This window comes from Cryptomeria japonica, chromosome 9 (genome assembly GCF_030272615.1).
Source record: "Cryptomeria japonica chromosome 9, Sugi_1.0, whole genome shotgun sequence".
In the NCBI taxonomy this organism is placed as follows: Eukaryota; Viridiplantae; Streptophyta; class Pinopsida; order Cupressales; family Cupressaceae; genus Cryptomeria; species Cryptomeria japonica.
Genome location: NC_081413.1, coordinates 545999213 through 546019436, shown reverse-complemented (window position 1 = coordinate 546019436; position 20224 = coordinate 545999213). Strand labels below are relative to the sequence as shown.

At 35.4% G+C, this 20224-nt stretch overlaps 1 protein-coding gene across 3 annotated transcripts in view; it reads right to left on the bottom strand.

Moving 5' to 3' along the window:
- LOC131061002 (1,4-alpha-glucan-branching enzyme 1, chloroplastic/amyloplastic) overlaps positions 1 to 20224 on the bottom strand; it is a 244948-nt gene that overhangs the window by 117787 nt on the left and 106937 nt on the right. For all 3 annotated transcript variants that reach the window (XM_057994501.2, XM_057994502.2, XM_057994503.2), the window contains 5 exons: positions 14193 to 14299; positions 13657 to 13801; positions 12380 to 12527; positions 12165 to 12265; positions 66 to 143 (listed from right to left, as the gene is read on the bottom strand). In XM_057994501.2, coding sequence (XP_057850484.1) covers positions 66 to 143; positions 12165 to 12265; positions 12380 to 12527; positions 13657 to 13801; positions 14193 to 14299 — 579 coding nt within the window. The remainder of the gene's footprint in view (positions 1 to 65; positions 144 to 12164; positions 12266 to 12379; positions 12528 to 13656; positions 13802 to 14192; positions 14300 to 20224) is intronic.

Genomic DNA, 20224 nt, shown 5'->3' with positions numbered 1-20224 from the left:
AGAAACATTAGCCAAAGAATAAATGCAAAAGCAATGCTTGACCAGGTAGGCATTTATAAACATACACCATATTGTTCCTCCAAATGTTGCATAGCCCGATCAAACTCCTGCATACCATGGTACCTCAGGTATTCTGCATTACCCTGAAATAACAGAAAACATATTGATGATTATACAATCAAAAAATGTGACTAGGATTCTGATTCTCAAGATAATAACAAATCACTTTAGCAGAGTGCCATGATTGCACCCTTGAATGTATCATTCTAGAACCAAAATTTTACTTCATTTTGATTAAATTGTTAAAACAAAGATAACAATGTGAATAGAAAAATAAAAAAATCTCTCTAGCACAATGCCACGGTTGCACCTGCAAGCATATTATTCTAGAAAGCACTGATCAAAATTTATCTATTCTAGGTAACCTTAAGTCATTTGTACTTTCAAACTGTTATTGTGTGACACATCCAACATATGTGATACTTTATACAGGTGAACTTTTAACCGCACCACCCTTGTAAAAAAATGTTTACAGAAATATAGAACTCAAGACAAAACGTAAAATTAAACCAAACATGAACTAAAAGCCAAAAAAATTCTGACAAAAAAAATATCAAGGAAACTTTTCATATGTAAATGAGGAAAAATATCCACATAGACAATCATGAACATAAATGCTCATAATTTTAAATATGAACCTTAATCTAAAATAAAATGGCACTTGAAAATGTAAAGCCCACACCACCCCTTTGTGATCTTCCGATGCTATCATTGAGCAGCCTATTCTATCTGGTCTTAAGTTTTCATGTGTGTTATTTATATTTTGAGATACTTGTGGAAAGCTATGATGCCATGCATACCATAGATTCGCTTTGTGATGAGTTGTAAGCTTTCATATACTGTAGTTGCATGTGTTGACATCACATTCTTAACCAAGTAACATGCAATTGCATTGCCAGAAAAAATACTTATTACACCACAATTGAATGTGTGTGATTATGCACAAGGCTTGTTAACGTGCTTTTATAAAATCAATATTTTTTGTATTGAACAGATTATACAATAAATGATTTTACTTTGATTGATAAATATCTTGATTTAGAATAAACTTGAGAATTTAACTGAGGTTATATTGAAATCAATCGATCATGTTGATATTTATGATCAGATTAGATAACACAATAATTCACACAAATGCACAGATATTACCTTGGGAAAACCTTCCTCTTGAAGGTAAAAAACCCAGCAATGAAATATGACTTTATTATCTCAAATATGTCAAGAGACTTTTACAAAGAATTTGCTTCACTCTTGAAGCTATATATCTATGACAACAATTCAATATAGAGAATATACGATCTGCAATAAACAATCGGAATTCCTTTGTTGATGCTCAACCTGCTGTAGATAGTCTTCTATCTGCTGTACGATAACAACGAACTACTAAAGAAATGAATGTCTGCAGAATGTCCACGGACTGTTGTACGGGTGTGTTCTTCGATATATTTTGAGAGGGATACAAAGCTTCATATATATACCCGATCGCATGTGTCTTCAACCAACGCAACTCCCCCAAGGGTCGGCTTCCAATCAACACGTTATAATTATGCATCGGTTATATTAATTGTGCATCGGTTATATTAATTATGCATCGGTTATATTAATCACGTCTCTCAAAGGTTGGTGCGATTTATATAAATTGGCACATTCGAAAATTATTACATTTTGATATATGCAAATCGTGTTTTGCTTACTTAATCATTTAATATTCAACGATATCATTAATTGGTCTAAGCCCGATAGGCCAATTAAGCAAATTAGTTATATCGTCGGCCCTGAAGGATATCGACTGAAGCTATTCATCAACACTCCCTCTTAGCTAGGGAGGAATCCTTCTTAATAACTGAGTCACATAGTGACACTCACCATGGCTATTCCCAGAGAGTAAATATGCACAAGCCCAAAGTCATGACATCCACCATACCTACTCGCAGAGGGTGGATCCACCATGCCTACTCGCAGAGTCGCGGAGGGTGGAATGAGGGCTGGAACCTCAAACTTCTCTCACAGAGAAGAATGCACAACAAGGGTTGATACCTCAAACTTCTCTCATAGAGAAGAATGCTCAACAAGGGTTGATACCTCAAACTTCTCTCACAGAGAAGAATGCTCAACAATACATATCAAGTAATCAATGATACTGAGACTCCCTCTCAACAACGGCTTCATTTTCCACAATTCCAAGCTTGTCTCGCAAATGCACAAATTTCACTCTCAACAACGGCTTCATTTTCCACAATTCCAAGCTTGTCTCGCAAGAGGCTTGGTGAAAATGTCAACCGTCTGTTCCTCAGTACAAATGTGTCTCAACTGAACAACATTCCTTTGTACCATATCTCTAATATAGTGGTACTGAATCTCTACATGCTTCGTTCTGTCATGAAATACTGGATTGACTGAAAGCTTCAGACAGCTTTGGTTATCACAATGTATGATGGTAGTCTCCAATGATTGACCAAACAATCCTGCAAGAAGCTTACGAAGCCACACTGCTTCGTGAGTTGCTACACATGCTACAATGTATTCTGCGTCTGCAGTGCTCAGAGCTATTGAAGAATGCTTCTTGCTACACCAGGAAATCATACCAGATCCCAAACTGAAGCAACAACCAGAAGTGCTCTTCCGATCAGTAACACTCCCTGCCCAATCAGAATCAGAATATCCTTCAAGAATCATGTCCATACTGGAAGAGTATTTCAAGCCATATCCAACTGTGCCACGCAAGTATCTCAAGATATGTTTGACTGCAACTAGATGTATCTGTCTAGGTTCACTCATGAACTGACTAAGTGCACTTACTGCATAACACATATCTGGTCTAGTGTTAACTAGATACATCAAGGACCCAATCAATTACCTGTACATAGTAGGGTCCACAAGATCTGAACTAGCTGCAGCTTCCCTTAATTTCTTCAAGTTAGTTTCCATCGGTATGGACATAGATTTACAATCTCTCATTCCAAATCTCTTCAAGATATCGATGGTGTATTTACCTTGACTTAGGATAATCCCATTGGGCCTCTGCCACACCTCTAATCCTAGAAACAAGTGCATAAGTCCTAAGTCCTTCATCTCAATTTTGGAAGTCAACTCCTTCTTACATCTATCAATGAGATGATCTTCTCCGGTAACAAATAGGTCATCAACATAAAGTACCAAGATCAACATATCACCATTGAATACCTTGAAGTAAAGATTTGGATCAGCATCATTCTTGCAGAAACCCAAACCCACTAAGTATTTGTCAATTCTTTCATACCAAGCCTGAGGAGCCTATTTAAGACCATATAGGGCTTTCTTCAATTTACACACATGAGACTCTTTCCCATGAATCACGAACCCCTTAGGTTGCTCGATGTACACTTCTTCTTCAATCACACCATTGAGAAAAGCAGTCTTCACATCCATCTGATGCAACTTCCATCCCGTAGCTGCTGCAATAGCAATGATGGTTCTAATGGAAGTACAGCAAGCAACAGGAGCAAATGTTTCTTAGTAGTCTATTCCCTCTTGTTGAGAGAAACCACGAGCCACAAATCTAGCTTTGTACTTTTCAATGCTGCCATCGGCTGCATGTTTTATCTTGAACAACCACTTGGAAGATACAATAGACTTCCCTTTTGGTCTAGGCACAATATCCCACACATTGTTCTTGTGAATGGATTGATACGCCTCATCCATTGCATCTTTCCAAACTTGTTGATTTGAGGCTTCTTCTACACTAGAAGGTTCAGACTCAATAAGATTACACATTAATGCAACATAACCAAAAAATCTTTGTGGTCTTTTGCTTTCCCTGAATGTGCCTCTAGGAGCAGCAAACTGTTCTGCTTCCTGCATAGTGTTTCGCGCCCAAAGAGGTCTCTTTCGAGACAACAATATCTCTAGGCCCATCAGTGGGATCCAAGGGTTCAATTGGATCATTACCCATATCAGGTTCTATAGTCTCCCTCTGAATCTCAAGAGCATGATCAACATCCATGTCTGGAGGAGTCTCATCATCTATCTCCATGCATGAGCCCTTTGATTTCCTAAATGCAATATCTTCCTCAAATGTGACGTCCCTACTAACCTCTATTTGCTTCTGTCCAGGAACGTAAATACGGTAGGCTTTGGAGGTTTCACTATAGCCTACAAATATTCCTCTCTTGCCAGAAGGCTCCAAGTTGGTTCTCTTGTCCTTGGGAATATGAACATACATAGGACAACCAAATATTCTCAGGTGGCTGATATCAGGCTTGATACCTGAGAAGGCTTCTTCAAAAGGCATATTTTTTAATATTCGATGGGGACATCTATTCTGAACATAACACTGTTGTTCTAGAGGCTTCTGGCCATAGAAAAAACTGAAGGTATTGATCATGAATCATAGCTTTTGTAGCTTCAACAATGGATTTGTTCTTTCTTTCAGCAACCCCATTTTGTTGGGGATTGTAAGGAACACAGAACTCCCTCTTGATCCCTACCTCAATACAGAAATCACGAAAGCTACCCGAGGTGTACTCACCTCCATTATCAGACCTTAAAATTTTAATTTTCTTTCCATATAAATTTTCTACAAGAGCTTTAAACTCTTTAAACCTACCTTGGACTTCATCAAACTCTTTAGACCTTAAGAAATAAATCCAAGTCTTCCTAGAGTAGTCATCTATAAAAGTTACATAATACAAACATACACTTAGGGATGGAATTGACATTGGACCACATAAATCTGAATGTACAAGATCTCGTATTTATTTATACCTACTTTCACTGCTATGAAAAGGACTTTTAACATTTTTACCCATAGCACAACTTTTACAAGTACCATCATTTACATGAATAAGTTTAGGAATACCTTTTACCATCTTCTCTAAAGATGGAAGTGCCCTGAAGTGAAGATGTCCAAGTCTTTTGTGCCAGAGTTCGCTGGAACTGGAGGAATCATGAATAAGAGCATGAACTGGGAGAGTGGAGAGTTTGTATAAACTCTCATGATGATTTCCGATCATACGAGCAGTTTTGATGTTGAAGTTCTTAGGCCAAGCAAGAACTCTTCCTTCAGAAAATGCAATTTGATAGCCCTTATCCTCCAAGGCTGAAATAGACACAAGGTTCCTTTTGATCCCTGGTACGAACAATACGTCACTTAGATGTAGAGAAACTCCAGATTCAAGTTTTAGAGATGCAGCACCAACTCCTCTTACAGCATAGCGAGCATCATCCCCAATAATGACTTGAAGATGTGATTCCTTTTCCACTAGATCAGAAAAGTGCTCCCAATGACCGGTGATATGTTGAGAGGCTCCACTATCAATTAACCATTTATCACTGTCTATAGGAACATTGCTTGATAATGCTGATATGAAAACAAAACCATTGGAGTTATCTTCATTCTCCTTCTGAGATGAGACTTCATTGATGTTTGCTCCTTGATGATTAGGTCTTGTCAAACAATCCTTTGCAAAGTGACCAAACTTGTCACACCTAAAACACTGGATGCGAGAGAGATCTTTCTTCCTCTTCCTAGAATCAGGTGCAGAATCTGATTTGAAATCTCTATTCTTTTTGAAGTTGCCCTTCTTCCAATACTTTCGTTTCTTGGTGGATTGAGTGGCAAGAACATGAGTGTCTTCATTTCGAGAACTCTTGACGATTCCTCTGACAGTCAATCTTGATTCTTCTTGAATACAATCTGCACGAAGTCGATCAAACTTAGGTAATTTTGACCTTCCACTTATGCTTTGGATAAATGGCTCCCATGAATGAGGCAGACCATTCAAGGCTAGCATAACAAGGTCTTTATCTATCACTTGATCCCCAATTGCACATAGTTGATCTCCCAATTCTGAAATTTTCATGAAGTAGGTGATGACTGAATCTCCTTTTGTCATCTTCACTTGGTGGAGTTGCTGTCTCAAGGCAACAGCTCTACTTACGTTGTTAATCTCATATAAACCCTCCAAGGTCTTGGACATATCTCTTGCAGTTGTCATCTTGGAAATGAGAGGCACCAAGTGATCCCTCACGTAGTCGATTAATATCTTCTTTGCCTTGATTGAATTCTTCTTGAATTGCATTTTCTCCTCATGATCTTCTGGTTCGGATAAATCTTTTTCCTCTATGGATTGAAGAAGATCATTCTCTTCAAGTGCAATGAGCACTCTAAACATCCATAAGGTGAAGTTAGATGTGCCTTCAAGTCTATCTTCGACTTTAAGACCGTTCACCATTTTCAAGACTTAGAGATACTGCACGAGAGAGAGAGGAGAGAATACTTGAAAGTTGTTTAGAATCTGATCACGATCTTCTTTCACTGTGGCTCTGATACCATGTTAAGTTTTATGATCAGATTAGATAGCACAATAATTCACAGAAATGCACAGATATTACCTTGGGAAAACCTTCCTCTTGAAGGTAAAAAACCCAGCAATGAAATATGACTTTATTATCTCAAATATGTCAAGAGACTTTTACAAAGAATTTGCTTCACTCTTGAAGCTATATATATATATGACAACAATTCAATATAGAGAATATACGATCTGCAATAAAGAATCAGAATTCCTTTGTTGATGCTCAACCTGCTATAGATAGTCTTCTATCTGTTGTACAATAACAACAAACTGCTGAAGAAATGAATGTCTGCAGAATGTCCACGGACTGTTATATGGGTGTGTTCTTCAATATATTTTGAGAGGGATACAAAGCTTCCTATATATACCCGATCGGATGTGTCTTCAACCAACGCAACTCCTCCAAGGGTCGGCTTCCAATCAACACGTTATAATTATGCATCGGTTATATTAATTGTGCATCGGTTATATTAATTATGCATCAATTCTATTAATAACATCTCTTAAAGGTTGGCGGGATTTATATAAATCGGCACATTAGAAAATGATTACATTTTGATATATGCAAATCATGTTTTGCATACTTAATCATTTAATATTCAACGATATCATTAATTGGTCTAAGGCCGATAGGCAAATTAGGCAAATTAGTTATATCATTGGCCTTGAAGGATATCGACCGAAGCTATTCATCAACATATCATACAATTATATGCACATTGAGTTTATTACTTTACAACATGCTATTACCAAGATTGTCAGGAGACCAATACTAGTAATGGTATGGGAGACTGGTACGTCTATTTTTGAAAAAAGAAAACAGGGGTATTTGGAGACAACAATTCTTCTATAATATATTTTAATAATTTATAAAAAAGATCATGAAATTGCTAATATTTGTTTACCAAACACCCAGGAAACCCTTACACCGCTATTCTCAGTCCACTGATAGCAGATTTTTCTGAAATTTGCAGTTTATGAGTCATTATGTGAGTTGATTGGTCTCTTCTTGATGTCCACAACTAGCAGATTGACCTTTCCTCCAACAAGGGCACTAAACCCTTCAAACTGCCCTATGTCAGCTCCTACTTTCCCTTCTGTGGCATCTTTTTCTCCAGCTTCCTGGCGCGTTAACTTTTAACTGTCAAAGTTTTAGATTATTTTGTTTTATTTGTGAGAGACGGTACCTTTTGCATGGGGGATGGCGAGAATCTTCAGGGGACCTCGGCTGAAAGTCTCCTATGACTAGAGACGTTTCAGACCACATATCCGGTACTGGAGACACGTACCGGTCTATGAGACCTGTCCCAAGAGGTTGGAGACACGTCTCCCAATAACACTGGCTATAACTCATGATTTCATATATAATGACTATATGCCTTGGCTACTCAACTTGAATGTATTGATGGGAGCAATGAGTGTGCAAGATACAAGAAGAATGAGATAAGATACTAGATATCTACACAAGAACTATGTCAAGTCATACCTTCATGAATTCTTAAATAATTCCATCGCCATAGAACAACTAGAATAAGTGTGAGGCAATGTACTGTTGAATGTGATTTTATCGTGTTGTATGACTTGTCTTTCCTGTAATCATCCTTAGGGTAGCTTGACTGGTTACCTTGAGTTTTGACGATGTGAAATAATTGTGAGAGTTTTATGCGGGTCATAGGTTCAATCATTATTACCCAAACATTTAATTACTTGACTTAATGTAAAATATCTCGTGTATAAAGGAGACCTTAAAATCACCTTTGTATTTACCTTGCCAAAATGTTCAACTGAAAAAAGGGGAAAGGCATTGAATTTAAAAAGAATAAATTAAATAAAATTTTGCAAAGAGGCAATGGAAAAAACAGAAGTTCAAAAAATAACAATAAAAAAACAGAGAAAGGGCGGAAGAGAAAAAATAATGTAGTGAGTTGGGCTGAAAAAATTTATTCCCTTAAATGTATTTTTGTAAGTATTTGATGAAATGTCACTCCTCTGGTATTTGGTTTCTCACTGTATTCAATTTGTCCTTTGTGTGTGATATTTCATCAATTGCTCAAATAATGCACATATCATATAGATATAAATTAACATTTTCCTAATCATCTAAACTACAGGTGTTCACAATATTGATTCAGCATGAATGATTAAGTTTTTTATTTATCAAATATTACTGTTACATTAAATTTACATTGTTGGAAGTGATTCTAACCTCCAATTGTAAGCTTCTGATATAACTGCAGGTCTGCATACTCCTACACCCCTTATCTTTGTGAGGTGACCATGATAGGAAATCCTAACAGTAATAGGACTTTGATAAATATACCTTTTTCCTACTTGTGTTGGCCTTTTTGCTGAGCAAACTGCTTGCTAACTGAGAACTTATTTGCCTTCTGCAAAGGTCCACATCACATTCCTCAAAAGCCCAAGACTTTGATAAAGAATCTGCAGTTCCCCTTTTTTCTTTTAGCTAGACATTAACCTGGACAGCAGGGATATATGACTCCTAATGGCGCTAGGATTCTATCACCTTGATCTGCTATTTGCGACTCTTCCTCAGTCGTACAATGATAGTGATTGTGAATTCCTAAAGTAATAAAAACCATCTGATTACCCAACCTTGTAAAATTGTCTTGTTTACCAGGTACATTAAAGCCTAATGATCCACATAGAATATAAAAGGCATTACCAAGAGGCAGTGTTGGAACTTTTGCATTGAATAAACCATTCCTAATGCTTCCCTCTCTATAGTACTGTAGTTATGCTCAGCACATGACAGCAGTTGACTAGCAAAGAAAATGGCATGATCAAGTCCTTCAGGCTCGAATATTGCTCCGATCACGAAATTTGATGCATCTACATGGACATGAAAGTTTTTGTTCTAGTCTAGGTATACTAAATGAGTAACTGATAAGGCATACCTTTAATTTGTTGAACGTGTTCTCCTATTCTTCTATCCATGTAGATGTTATTCCCTTTATTGTGAGCATGTCCAATGGATTTGGTGTTTGGCCAAAATTCTTTATAAACCATCAGTCATAGATTGACTACTCGCCAAATTGCTGGCCCTAACAAGTAAACTCGCCATTAACTCGCCCAAAAACTCACATGAGTTTTTGGTGAGGTTTTGGGAAAAACTCAACGAGTCCAAGTTAAAAACTCGGCCGCAAAGGTGAAAAAAACACAAATGTCAAAAATCAAATTTCATTTTCATTTTTTGTGATCTCTTTTGCTGCTGAAGAGGAAAAACAGCCTCCCAAGCTTCTCAAAGGTCATTTGGACCAATTTTAGTCAATTTGAAGTGGATTTTGAAGAAAAATCAGATTCCTAGGTAGGTTTTATGATTTTTTTTTATATTTATTTTTTAACTTTTTATTTATTTTTTGATGCATCTAGGTTTATAGAAAATAAAAAATGACCTTTCCTAAGTACTCAAAATTGATTTAGAGTCCAACAAACAAGATTTAACACCAATTTTTAACAATTTAACTTTTCAAAAAAAAAAATCAAACCCTAATACGTTTTTTTCAAGTTACCATGCTATTATAACAGCCATTTATTACAAACGGTGTGACAATCCCAAAACCTAGTAAGCAGTTAATACATTTCAGTAGCATGTGTTGTATATTATATTATAAAAAATGTTGTAGAATATGTTGTGAATCTAATGTAAATGATGGCGTAATTGGTTAGGTCGTGAATATCCTAGATTTAATTATGAAAGTTGTTGAAAGGATATGCCGTATTTTACGAAGTTAAACTCATGATTTTTGGATGGAGAGTTGGTTATGAGTTTATTTATGCTTGTATAGAATAAAGTATGGACAATGTTATTTTACAAGTATTGTTCTATTAGGTTAATTTGTAATATGCAATGAAAAAGTACATATATGATTCAAGAAAAAATACATGCCATTCTAATAGCTGTAAGAAGGTTTTAAGCAATCTTGGAATGCTATTTAAGTTGTCTTGTAGTTGTCCTGTAGCTGACCTACAGCAACCTGTCCCACAACTATCCTACAGTTCTCCCATAGTAGTTCTTCAGAAGTCCTAACAGCAATTCCACAGTTGTTCAGTAGTAAATTAACAGCTTGAAGTTGTTTTTAGCTGCATTTTGTTGTAGATGAGTAACGGATGTGATAGAATGATACAGAATGTGGTAGAATGATTACATAATGAATGCATGTCTCCAATTCAGCACTCTAACTACCGTAAAAACTCATAGCTTGCATTTAATCATGTTAAGGGTTGTATAAAATGTAGTTTAACATGTCTCTCTAGACATAAGTTACTACATTATTCTATTGCACTCCAGAGATGACAAAATTAGTACCTGTGTTGTTTTGACAAATTTGATTTGATCTTGAATCAGTCTCTATTAGGCCTGTTTCCTAGACACTTGTCATTCTCCTCTTCTAGCCATCTTGGTAAGGAAACCCGAATTGTTTTTTGTCAAATACTAACATTTTAAATATTAACTTAAGTAGTGAGTAAACATTAGTTTGAAACAATAGGCAGTGTACATGTGAATGGTAACAAAATTCAAGTGTATAAGTCATTAAAGATATGTATGTTCATCCATTTTGGGAGTTGCTTTTAAGTGGTTAGTTTTTGGGCAATATGGAAAATGAAGGAAATGTAAATGGCAAATGAAGCATGAGATCTGAATCATATGTCCAATAAAAGGGTTTGAAAATGTCATTGAGTTTTTCAGGCAATATACTTGTAGGCAACTTATGCACCAAAGTAGAATGTCTTATTCATATCAAATTGCTATTGTCAATTCAACAGTTAATGCACTAATCTTTACAAATATCCTTTTTCAACTTGTTTTGGATGCACTTGAACTCAAGGATCTAACACGATGATAGAACAAATATAAGTTCCACATTTGATCAAATTCCATCAATAGATTATGTTGAAGAATAAATGAATTTTCTCTAAAAGTAAGGTACAAGACCAAGTCATAAATTACATAAACTGACAGAAGGTGGCAATAAAACGGTTTCAGAACAAAAGGTAACAAAGGCAAAACTAGATTTCTATCAATATGGTAATGAAATTCTGAACAAGACTATATCCTGAATTTAAGAGTTAGAATGTTTGACAAGATGAGGAATATCAACTAAGTACAAATATTCATCCAAAAGAATGATGACAGTTTGAAACTGACACTTATGCAGTCTAAAACAGTTAAAGATCAAAGACAATGGTTGATCACAGACAACTAAGGAAGTGATCTAGAAATATATGAATTTCGAAAATTTGTATTTTTAGCCAAACCAGTAGAACTACCATGTGTTATTAAATAATATTTGGATAATAGGAGACTATTGCAGTGACATGTTACATTTTAATCACTGTACTTGAACTTCATGAATTAATCACTTTAGAGAGAGAGAGAGAGAGAGCAGTAGATGAAATAAATATGATAAGCTATTTAGTTTGGAATCAGAAAAAATATAGAGCACAGTTTACATGTTCAAATCAGGCCTGAAAACCAGCTTATGAAGTAAAAACGTCAGAGTAAATAAGAAAACATAGTAAATAAATCAAATACTTTGCAGTTTGCACAACAAATTTTCATACTTGATATAGATGAAGATGGGACACCTGCATGTTTTGACACTTCAAAATTCTAGATATTGGTTCCAACAGTGCATCCACTCATATTTATTAACAGATCCTCCATTAAGGAACCATCTTTCCCTTGTAAAAACAAATCAAAGAAAAGAAATGCACCTGAAAATTTAAATAATTCATTAATTAACTTACTAAGTCAAATCTGCGTCGGCACTTATCAAAGCTATTATTGTTTCCAGGTACAAATTTTCCATCTGGAAGATATTGGTCACCTCTTGGAAAATCAATCCACTCTATATGTACAAAAACCATCAGGAACCAAATTATGATTTGAATGGGTTAAATATTAGCATGTCTGAATATTTGTACTCAATGCAATGTACAAAGCTCAAGAAAAGTTTTAACACCTGGGTGTCCAAATTCATTGCCCATGAAATTTAAATAGCCTTCACCACCTAATCCCATTGTGACAAGTCGAATCATCTTGTGGAGAGCTATTCCACGATCTATGGCTGGAGTCGCAGGCGTATCAAGTGCCATACAATCATACATATCCTGCAGCATAAAGTCCAACATCTTTTGATTCAGAAAACAATGAGGATCCTTTGAATAAAGTTCAGTTCCAAATTTTGTAACCATTGACATTAACAGATCAACCACACTTCTCAATCCCTTGTAAACCAGACTGAGGTCAACCAATTTATGAAGTACTTGGAAAGCACTCTTAAGACTGCATAACAGTATGATTTTGAAAACTCATTCAAAAAAAAAATTCAAAAAGAAAATTACCCTAATAAAAATGGATGGGTTCTTCGAAAACTAATATCATAAATTAAGACACCTATAAAAAGAGAAATAAACTAAATAAAAATACCAAGAAAGCAATGCCAATTCAACAATTGTTAAAAAGATCAAAACTCTCATCCTAGCTAAGACTCAATATTTATACTCCATTCCAGAACCCTAGTTTATCATTATCTGCAGAAAAACAATTAAAAAGAAGATAACTTCACATTCTTAGTTCTTAAGCATAACATAAAGTCAAAAGGAAACGTTCCATGTTACAAAACAAGACACATAATATGATACAAAAAGTATTTTCATAAAAATGCATTAAGAAGGCTTTTAAAAATGTTAAATTATAGAATAGGCAACGAAAATTAATGCATCAAAAACATTAGACTAAAATTTAACATGCCAACACAATGCTGCATTACACTGATTAGAATAGAAAAAGAAAATAGGTAATGTAAATATTCATAATAATTAAATAAACACATACTATTGGTGTTTTATTCAACAGAAACTAAAAAAGAGGACTCTAGGCCCCATCAGATTATTATGTTTCAAGTTTATAACACTGAAAAACCAAGACTACTTCCATATTAGTTACCACTCAGAGAAAATTATTACACTTACAGTAGGTGTTGCAGATCTCGATAAAGCATGATTCTACCAAAGTTTTCAGAAAAATTCAATAGGAAGTTTTGAATTATAGTGCAAAGGGGAAAAAACAATGATTTGATGGCTTATAGAAACAGAACAGTTTGAAGGCTATCTATTTTCAGTTTTCTTGACTTTCCAAAGCTTTCATATCACTGTAATTCAAAAAGTAATAAATGGTAAGTATCCAAAACAATTCCAACTACACAAGGAAAATAACAGCATTGGATGTTGGCACTACCTTATCCATAAGCCAAAAGGCTAATGTCTTATCACCAACAAGAGCTTGATCATGACTCTCTGCATATACTACACATTTCTCTGACCATCGCCTATTTGCGAGTGTGAATACAATATCACCCATTTGCCAATCCTCATCTTTCTTCCTATATTAGAGAAACGGACAAGATTAAAAAATGAGAAAAGAAGAAGAAAAAAAATATATAATGTACATAAATAACCAAAAGCAGATCAATAAGTATCAAAAAGTACATTTAAATAAAATAGAGATACAAGGGAGATTTAATGTGCACTACATGTCAAAGATAATGTAGTGTGTGAGCAATCTATTCATATTAAGACAGGCATAGTAAGCAAATATGACAACTAGGTACCCAAAAGATGAATTTATACTAGCCAAATGCCATGTATATCATATCCTAATCAAATAGTTGTGCAATGACCTAATATCATGACAAAATTATACCTTTCACAAAAATTGCCAAACCAATGTGTTCGACCCTTCATGCAAAAACTATGTTATTATGATACACTCACTTTGAAAGTAGTTCAATCCATTTGTCAGCCACTGCCATATGAAGTCGATAATCAAATCCAACCCCGCCATCTTGAACAGGAAGACAAAAGGTTGGCATGCCACTTACCTATTGAACAATAAGATTATCACACAATGTTATTAACAGTTTCTACAAAACATGTCACACCCAAACTAGTCAGTGTTACATTGAAGGACTGGATTGTATACACCAACCATAGATCCACATCAAAAGCACAAAAATCGATTCAACTTAAGAATTCTACATTTTATAATTATCCAGCCAATCAAATGAAAAGATGCACGCAAAATAGTTTCTCAAGCATATAATTCCATTAACAGAATCCAGGAAAATTACATCCAAATAAGTGACTATTCAAGGTGTAACCGTGTATCAAAGTCTATAAACTAAACTACATCGTCAGGAAAAGTACAGAGCCCCTCAACTTAATATATCCTTCTCTTCATAATAATTTGACCAATCAAATGAAAAGATGTGAAGAAAACTGTATTTCAAGCGTGACATCCAGTTCATAACCATATATAATCAAATTCCTGCTATCAAGATCATAAGTGTCATGGGTATCATGTCCCCTCCTTGATCGTTATACATAGCATAAATGAAACAATTATTATTTAGTAATTAATATAATATTTATCAACGCATAATTATTTGTATTTAATAAATATTTATTTATCAATAATAATATTCTTGAAATATTTAAATTAATATTATATTACATAAATTATAAACAAGTATTACAAATCGGTCATACCCCGTGTCAATTGATATGATGGTGTTTTGATAGTTGATTATTTATTAAGTATATTTGATAAAATAGTTCATTAGTTATTTATTTAATTTAATATATCTCAAAAATAATAATAATAATCACTGATTGGTTAAGACAGCAATTATTAATAATATATTTGATAATTGATTGCAATTGAGATACAAGCAACTATTTAAAAAACAAAGAAGAGCAATGATTAATATTAAGGAAACAACGGCAGTCCATTACTAATAGCAATTAAGACACTTGGACAGCGATTGCAATTGACTAAGTGATCACAGCATGTAGGCTTAAATACCAGACACAACCATAAGTAATTAAGGCTCTCATAATTGCAGCGATTAATAAGCTAATGACTAATGGGAATAACAAGACAGCGATTAAGTGAAAGGGTGCAATTAACAAAAGGGTTGTGTCCACTGTTAAAGGGTCAGCAGTTACATTGAAGAGTCAGCGGACAAATTGAGGAGTCGCTTCTTAAATGAAGTTGTGTGACTCTTCCCATCCAACGGTCCCTTGGCACATATAAAAGGGGGCGATCTCATTGCAAAAGGTAAGGGAAACACATTATGACATGTAGGAAATTCGAACATCATGGACGGGATCATCGAATTGGAAACTTATTAACTTCTATCCATATATTTGGAGCACCTGCCTATTTGGTTCTTATTGGTTGCAAGCACATCAACCACAGATCAGATCAGATTAGAACTGTTATTAAGATACAGGCAGTATCATTCTCGTCCTTAGTGGTATGCATAGGGACGTGCTTAGTATGAATGCTTAATATAAAAGGCATGATAATGTTCTTATGCAGAACTTAATGATAATAATATAGTTATAGAGAATAATATATAATGATTATAATTATTATAATATATTGTATAATACTATCTGAAAATTAATTAATTATATATATATATAGTAATTTGAATGAACAAGTAAAACTGAGATTATAAATCAGATAAAATTATCAATTCAATATCAGGGAGAAGATTATGTTATCACTGATTGGATTCACGTTAAGATAGACTTGTCTCATAATCAACTTAGTTAAGTCATAAGTATATTGAAATAGCTTAATTATGGTTAAAACAAGTCTAAACCTAGTAGGGGGCATTATAATGGGCCACATCAAATGGTAATAATAGCATGTCACTAGGTTATGCAACTTCGTCCAAGGCATATACAAGTAGAATATTATCATTACCATATTTGCACAAACAGAAGTAGGAATGAAATGTCTTGAAAGCCATGCATTTGTGATCAAAGAGGAAAATACACAAATCTCATGGGTACCAAGCAGGGTACTTGTCATTGCGGATGATGAAAACCTAGTTGACTTCTTTTACTAAGAGCATTAAAGAGGTTTCAAATTGAATATAACTTGCTGTTAAAAATCAGAAAGAAGACAAAGAAAACTGAAATATGAATGCAGAAATCAACAACTAAACAAGAATAGACACAATAACATGGATTTTATCCTGGAAAATCTCTCAGGTAAAAAACTCAGACTCGAATATAAATCCTTACCATATTCACTTGAGAAAATCTTACAAATACAATGAACCGGTCCAACAAGTGATACAGCAACAGTCTCCTCAATACTTGAATCATCCATCAGCTAAACCCCACACCTCAAACCTATGATGGTCAAACCACTATCACATGGCATATATGCGTTGTGTGTGTCTGTGTACACCAGCAAAATTATGGATTTCCATGACCTCAACAAAGCAGTTCCCATGAGGTGGCACAAATCTCAACACCCTATTTGTCTATTCCAAGATGCTCTTGCACATCTCACCAATTGGATCACTAGATGATTCATTGTGATTCATGCCATCACCAATTTTTCCCCATGTGGAATGTGAGACCCCCTTCTAGCTAGGTTTCCTCGTCGTTTAGCAACCCCAAATTAATTCCCACCATCTCTAAAGCATGAGAAGTGTCCTCTAGCCTGTCCTATTCAAGTGTGGAATCCTTTTCAACCTAAGGGTGTATTTCTCAAAAGATAAATACCAATGTTCCATGGTGTGTTGAAGATTGGAATGGCAACAAATGCAAAGATGTATTTGGTGATGGCAGTGACATGAGGCCTTTTGGCGGGAACAGAAGGGGATAAAAAATTTAAAATAGGGAGAATTCAAAATTTTAAAATATATAAAATTTCAATTATTCATATGATACATTATTCACCATATTCACAATATAGCTATATAGTATATTAGCTAACATTACAATTGAATTAAGAAATCACGAGAATCAGACATACTAATTAAAAAACATTAATTGCTTTCATTTGAGTTTTCATTGTCAATGTGCATAAACAACAAAAGGCCAAAAGGTAGTAAGTAGAAAATCTGAAAAAAAAACATAGCAATTAGATCTACTACTGCTACACCTCATATTTGACTACACCAAAATCTCAAAATATGAGTCACACCCAATATGAGGGGCTTCCTCATCCAATGGAACATAAACAAATCTCGTATGCCTCCTCATCAATTTGAGCAACATCTTCGAGATCAACGTCCCAAAGTGTGGTCGGAGTTTAACAATCTTAAAGTCAAAATGCATCATTCACAACCACCGAGCTCTACACTTGTTGAGAGGTAAGCCTATTCCTCTTGACTAACTAAATGGAGTTGTCTAGGAGCCAATCTTCTTTGTCAAAAAGGCTTTGAAAAACAATGAAAGCAGGTGAGTGGTAATCAGCTCTACTCCATGCCACTCCCAACATCTAATAGGGTCAATTTAACCTAATGTAGCCCTATATGTCCTTGCCTTTGGCTTGACAAATGTTGAACCTCAAAGATTGACAAAAACAATCCACTGTCATCAAAGTAAAATGGTCTTCTCAGTGTTGTACATCTTTCAAAGGGCCTTCATAAACCTTTTTTCACCTCCTCATCTTCAAGAGGCATTCTCCCAATTCTTGGTACATACCATTTGGAATTTAGAGCATAGGCGGCCATAATTTAGAGCATAGGCGGCCATATGGAGAGGGTTGTTCATAGTGTTCCATTGCCGCATTTGTTCATGTGCCACAAACATAACTCAAATTGGTTGCTAAGGGGTTCTCCCAGACAGAACGTATTGATTAAAAGGAGACCTTTGCTCCTATGGCAAAGATGAACACTATCCATCTAGTTTTGTCCATAGCATCACAATTTGGCTAGAAAGTCCATCAAATTGACATGAAGAGTGCCTTCCTCAATAGCAACATGGAGAAAGAAGTGTACATGACTCTACCTCAGGGTTTCCAAGTTGCAGGAAAGGAGCATTAGGTATGCAGGCTAACGAGCACTCTTTATGGAAAGAAATAGGCCCCTAGAGCATCGTACATAGAGGTTGAAAAGCATTTGGTTCAAGAGGAATTCCAAAGAAGTCTTTCAGATCCAAATTTATACGTCAGAAGTGTTGGCAATGATATCATTCTACTAGTCATTTATGTAGATGATATCATCATTACAAGTAGTGAGGCACATTCGATTGAACAAACCAAATGTAATTTAAGTACAACTTTTTGACATGACAAACTTTGGTCTCCTACATTATTGCCTAGATGTAGAAGTATGGCAGACAGATGGTGGAACTTTCATTTCTTAGACTAAATATGCCAAGAGTTTGCTAGAAGACTTCACGATGAAAGATTGTGAAATCTCGTCTCCACCTATCAAGAAAGGGTTGAAATTTTCAGCCAAAACAAACTCAAAGGTGATCAATGAGTCAGCATTTAGGGAACTGATGGGAAAAATCATTTATCTAGTAGCCACTAGACCTAATTTGAGCTTTATTGTGAGTTACGTATCTAGATTCATGATAGCACCAAGGACTCATACATTATTGCATAGATGTAGAGGTTTAGCAAACAGGTGGTGGTGTAATGTCATAAATTGCAACCCTACATAATCCACACCACCTTTTGTGCCAACTTTAATGTGTCCTATCTTAGATCTATCCCAGGTCCATTTTCAGCCTTTTCACCTTGAATCTAATGTCCATCTATCTACATGGAGAATTGATCCTGTGCCTCGGGTTGTGCACCCTGATCTCCCATTGGTTTGCCTTGTTTTTGGTGGACCATGGCGTTCAGTCCCAATCCCAAGACAATGGCACCTAGAGCATCCTAGTCCTCCTTAAACAAGACCAAATTTGAATGAGTTGATGCACTTCCCCTTCTTCGTGATTTCGGTCCTCGGTGTTGCAATTTGACCGTTGGAGGTGCCTAATCGGTAAATTACCTTGGGAACCCTATATAAGAGCATTTTTCCTATTCATTTTGACATCCTTTCACATTGCAAGAATTCATTATCTTTTGACATCAAGCATGCAATGCAGCATTTCATCCCACCATATCCTTCAAGCATCATGGAGCAGCAAATCTACATCAATCTTCATGCAAGCAAGTATGTTTATTTAGGTCATTCATGTTCATGTTATGTCAAGTCATTCTATTGCATCAACACTTGTGATCACATCTAAGAGCATTCCATCGTCAATTGCAACAGATATAAGGTATACCATTCAGCATTTCAATTCAATTAAGGTTAATTCCAAACCCAAGGTTTGACCGAAGGCAAACCCCTATCAACAACACTATTTCCCTTCTTTTTGTGTGTAGGCGATAGAACCAAGAGCCACGGACGGAGATTTCCGCAAGAGAGGCGATGACGATCAAATCTGACTTTTGCAGAGGCAAAAACCTGAAGACGAGGATGAAAACCAACATGGTCTAAAGAATTTCTGACGAGCTTCTCGAAATAGATTTTGTGCAATATCCTGATTCCGAAATATTCCAATCTATCCACATCTGACATCAGGGACCAAGAAACAAATTGTCAAACGGACTGCACTTAAGAGCCGAACTTGTTGTCGTAGGTGCCTCTCTGATTCTTTTGTGCAGACTTAGCTCTGTGTCTCTATATCTCATCTGTAGCTTGTTGTTTCTGTTGTTTTGTGTCAATCTTTCATCATCCACCCTAGATCTAGCATTCAAATAAATTCAAATCAATTTCAAAAAGACAAAGGACAAAGAACTTGATCTGCATTCAATCCTCTTGCATTGGATCAACTGAGTTCTCCCTTCCATTAATGTTTGTTTGGAAAGTTAGGTCATTTCCTAGTTTACAAGGCTTAACTTGTTATTTCCGATTTTCATTTTCAGATCTGATTTATATGCATTTCATTCATTCATATTTACAATTAGTTATGAGACATACCATTTGATTATATAC